At 45.7% G+C, this 5,006-nt stretch overlaps 1 protein-coding gene across 1 annotated transcript; it reads left to right on the top strand.

Moving 5' to 3' along the window:
• Window positions 1–2,461: 2,461 nt before the first annotated feature.
• On the top strand, window positions 2,462–3,557 carry LOC6726489 (alpha-tubulin N-acetyltransferase 2). Its single transcript, XM_002107410.4, has one exon. The coding sequence runs from the start codon at window positions 2,582–2,584 to the stop codon at window positions 3,407–3,409; it is 828 nt and encodes a 275-aa protein (XP_002107446.1). The 5' UTR covers window positions 2,462–2,581; the 3' UTR covers window positions 3,410–3,557.
• Window positions 3,558–5,006: the final 1,449 nt, after the last annotated feature.

Raw genomic sequence — 5,006 nt, 5'->3', positions numbered from 1 at the left:
CCAAACGCCAACTTTTCATTTCGAAGGGCGAAAGTTTTGGTCCGGGGCTCGGTAAGTTCACATGTACTACTTTCCCTTTCGCCAGCTTGGTGCTCACACTCGTATATCAACATTTTATTGCACTTATATGAGCTGATAATAAAATTCCAATACGCACCAAAGGAAATAAAAATACTTACGCAAGACAAACAAGACGCACAATGGGGTGAACCCACTTCCGGTGTTGGGGGGATGGCAGAATCAATTCGAGAAGGAGCTCACGGCCGTCGCCACCTCCCAGGAAACCAAAAACCCAACTAAGAGCCTCTAAATAGATGAGCGTAAGGAGTCGCAGCCGGGGAATGAAGGCCAAAGGACTCCTCCGCCGCCCACCATCCACCACTCGTCATACTCTAATGGGTACTCAGTCAGACAATCCTGGAGTCGGAGGCGCACTCGGATTCGGATTCGGATCCATAGACACAGACACAGACAGAGGCTGGAAAATAAATGAGGATGGGAGCGAACTTCAGTCCGCCATTTCCTCATCCAAATGGCCAAGTACACTGAAGGAAAAAATGGTGTTGAAATCCATAACATTGGGGCAACATGGCACAGCATTTCGAATAGATCCTGGAAGATTATGAATAGAAACCAACACTGAAATCTGCTAAGAAATAGCTTTCCAAATCTAACTGTGCTTGATCTAGTTTTTTTCTACGCTCTATGTTTTGCATAAAATCTATGGAATCTATCATGTGATTATGATAGTTTATATATTATTTTTGACCAGCATTTTTGAAAAGGTTTCCAAAGTCTTAATACAAGCCATATTTGTAGCGTATATTGATCCTTAAAAACGTTATATATGCATTATATATTATGTCTGGAGCGATAGTCATCAACAATTTCTTTCAATGCCGCCCAGGCCGATAGCCAATTTCGTGTGCGCCCGCAGAGGCATCATTGTCTTGGAGCAGTGTCTTGGCCTGGCCATAAATACAAATGTAAAAAGGGCAACCAGAGTCGACCCCTGACCTCCTGCCCCATCTGCTACTTGGAATTCCCGGCCTCATCCTGGGTGTGCGTAAAGTTGTTTCATTTGATTGTGTGTCTTCGGCTGCCCGAGAGTTGTGTGCTCTATGTCCATAACTAATTCGAACTAAATGATGTACTAAAGTGTTGAGGGAACACGGATACTCGTGCCCAGAGCAATGTACACCAAGATACCAGAACAACAGGACACAAGGCAGCAGGGAGGGAGCGGATGGAATGTTTTGCGTCTGGGGGCGATATCTTATCGTTACACACACTGGGTGGCGATAATTGACAGACCATTAACGTTTGGATTGCTAAAGCCAAAGTGAAGCCACGGGGACGGAGGAAATTTGTTGGCCCCATCGTTAGAGGCCATATGCCAGGCTCGATGACCAGGGAACTGTGTGATTTGCGAATGGGACTTGTAGTCAGAAGTTCGCTGATCGGAATTCAAGACCAGGATGCCGTGGAAACTTACAAAAATTAAAGAGGCGTTCCGACTCGGGCAAAGTCTCGATAAGGGACCCAGTAGAACCAGCCCAGCCCAGCCAATCAGTTAAATCAGTTGGGCTATTTCCCACTGTAGCTGCTGCTCCTTTTCGTCCTGCCACCACCACCAGCATCACTACGGCCTAACATCTGACCCGGAATGGAATTCTGGCAACCGGAAGCTCAACGGACCAGAGTCAAAATCGAAAAATATGCACACGACCAGAAATAGTTTAAATACAAGGCCGAATATTAAAATGTGTAAGGACTCAGGACGCAGGACCCAGGACCCAGGACCTCAGGCGATGGGGTTAGTGCAATCAAGCATGCCTTCTCAGTGGATTACTGTCCCATCCCGAGCTGCTGCCGTTCCAACTTCACGGTCAATGACTTTTTAGCCTTCTGGCCAGCGGAAAATGAAAGAGGAGCACTGAGTGCCCAGCCATAAACTCAAAATAAATGCACTCCCATACATACAGGCCCAAAATATTTTCTATCTTTTGGTACATTTGCTTAGCTGGTAAACAAGGATTTAATATAATTTAATATTTGATTGTAGTTTTAAATCTCTTTAGATTTAAACTACTATAAATATGCTTAGGTATTACTCCTGGTTTTTACTTAAGTGAGTGGAAGCTCTTATAATTCTATTATTTTACTGTCATTCGATTCTTTTCCTGGTTGGTTGCCGTCATGATCGATTGGGGAAACGTCCTTGAAAAGGTATATTGTTCTCAATAAACTCGGTGGCTCCATCCTTTTGTCCTTATGCTTCATCGAGTTGCTTAGTTTCTAGCAATGTCTTTGATCCTTGGCTCCGGCATGTCCCTTTTTTGATGAGATATTAAATTATGCATCGCACCAGATCAATGAATCGTTACATTTTTGAGGCATGTGTAATGGTATTTTGAAATAGTTCGAGACCCCAAGTTTCACCCCCAGAAAAAGCTATCACAGCAAGCTATGCGATTAGCTTTGTTCCAAAGTCAAAGGTATAGTCTGAATGTTTTTTAATCAAGTTCGAGTGTGAGTCGGAATACCCTGAGAATTATTCAAGTCCTAAATCCAGACCAGGATGGTGGAGTTCGCCTTTGATATCAAGCACCTCTTTCCGCAGTCGATCATCCGGGTGCAGGCGCACTCGCTGAGTCCCAATGACGCCCCATGTAGACCTTACCCCCACACGAATCGGGGACAACCGACGAGGAGCAGCTGCCGGCTTAGCGAAATCCTAAACGTCATGGGCAAGTTGTCGGCGGACGCGCAGGGGCTCCGCCATGCAGTGACCTCCGCCGAAAAGTTGGCTCCCGACCAGGTGGTATATCTAATGGCGGACAAAGCGGCGGGACACTGGGCAATCACCGGGCTGCTTAAGGTCGGCACCAAGGACCTCTTTGTCTTCGACCAGGGGGGCTGCTACCGAAGGTTCAATAAAACGCCAGCCATTCTGGATTTTTATGTGCACGAGAGTCGCCAGCGCTGCGGCCAGGGCAAGCTGCTCTTCGAATGGATGCTGGAGAAGCAGGGCTGGTCACCGCAGAAGTGCTCCGTGGACCGACCGTCCAATAAGATGCTGGCCTTCATGGCCAAGCACTACGACCTGGTCCGCACCATTCCGCAGGGCAACAATTTTGTGCTCTACGAAGGCTTCTTCGATGATCCCATCCCCACGAGCAAATCTGCAAGCGGGCTTCAGGCGACCGGCAGTATCCGCAACCAGAGCCAGGGTCACTTCAAGCGCCAGGAACATGAGCAGGCGCAGGCAGGCCATGGACATGCCAACAGAAACACTGTCCAGAACGATGCAAATTCCGGGCCCTTTAGTAAGGACCAGAAAACCGTGTCAGGAACATCGCTCTATCGACGTCGCTGGAATTCACTCACATTCGCCAGTATGCAATGAGGTCTCCGGCGGCAGAAGATTCTAACACTAGAGCAGTCGCACATAGTTCGATTTCATTCGTGGCACTATCGAAGTAATTATTAGTATACAAAATTAGTAATTCGGTTTAAAAAATTTTAAAGTTATTAAATTTATATCCCACACCACATCACCACTTTTTAGGCAACTGCCTAATGTCTTTGATTTTGGGGTTGAATAATTTTGATAACGCTAATCTACGGGAAGCTTGTGTTGAGAAAACATACTGTATGCTATCGCTAATGCCCTTTACCGATAAAATCGATACATTCGATTTAAACTTATTCCAATTTAATTTCCCTCATTGAAAATTAAAAATTCATGCATGATCTTAGTATTAAATTAAAATTAAATCTTCAAAACACAAGAAAGCAATACTGCCATAAATCTCGTTCAAAAACCAAAACGCAATACTAGCGATGCCGAATTCAGTCATCATCGATAATATCAACCATCATCGATAATTTCGATATATGTATGCCAGTCTATCACTTAATCGGAATAATCTACAATGGCTCAGGTGGCAGAGGGGGCGCGGATAGAAAACCCAATTCATTTTTGAGTTTCAGACTGATTGGCAAATGACCAGACGCTCTACGGCAATTCAAACGCCAGCAGGCCAACGGAATCCTGTCGAAATCCGCAACCCTGTCCCGCCTTTCACCCACAAAATTTGCTTGTATTTGCATAGTTTAATTTTCATTTAAGTTTTATTTGCCGTCACGTCGCCAGAAATAGCCAAAAATGGCCAAATATGCAAAATACCCGTCCAATGATTGCCGCTGTTGATTTTCGTTGGCTGTATGTAGGCCGTGTTGTTTGGCTTTGTTGATTCGTTTGCATTGCCATAATATTTAATGGGCAGTCAAAAGTTGATGGGGGCCCAGGTCCAGCGATGGCAGAGGAAACTGTCCCGACTTTGGCCAAAACTGGTTGCCGGCAGTTATTATGTCGCATCAATTGAGCAAAGTGTCCGCACATGCGGGGCAAACAAATTTAAAGAGCGCCAATCCAGTGGATACCCATTGACGGGACATTGATGGGGGGTAGCTAGAAACTGGAATCCTCTAGCATCCTGGCTATATGCCTGCTTGGCTATATACATGGCAAGCATACATATGTATATAGTCGTAGACCATTGGCATTGGGCAAATGATACCGAAGAAACAATAGCGGTCCGCAGAAATCCAAATGAAATTCACTTTAACCAAAGCACACACACTGGCCACCACGGCGATACACACACTAATGCGCACCACACACAAATACACACGCACACAGATAGACAGAAGGAAGCTGTGGCCCAAAACACAGTGGTGCAAATATTAAAATTGAGCATTTCTGTCACGTGTCAAATGCCATTTATGCGCTTCGTGATCGCACGCGGCTCTGAGCTAGGAAACCCCCAGATGTCGAGCAAAAAAGGGGTGTCACTGGGCTAGGAAAAACGGGGGAGGTGGTGGGGCCGAGATCCACATCCAACCATCAGACGGCTGAACGAAATTAATGTCTTTCAATCGGGGGCTTCAAGTTCCCCACACAAATAGCCAAAAATAGCAATTCAAATGGGGATTTTTTG

This window comes from Drosophila simulans, chromosome X (assembly GCF_016746395.2).
Source record: "Drosophila simulans strain w501 chromosome X, Prin_Dsim_3.1, whole genome shotgun sequence".
NCBI classification, from domain to species: domain Eukaryota; kingdom Metazoa; phylum Arthropoda; class Insecta; order Diptera; family Drosophilidae; genus Drosophila; species Drosophila simulans.
This window is presented reverse-complemented; position numbering and strand designations above follow the sequence as displayed.

Coding starts and splice junctions, on each gene's coding strand:
- LOC6726489 (XM_002107410.4), top strand. CDS start 2,582: ATGGTGGAGTTCGCCTTTGATATCAAGCACCTCTTTCCGCAGTCGATC.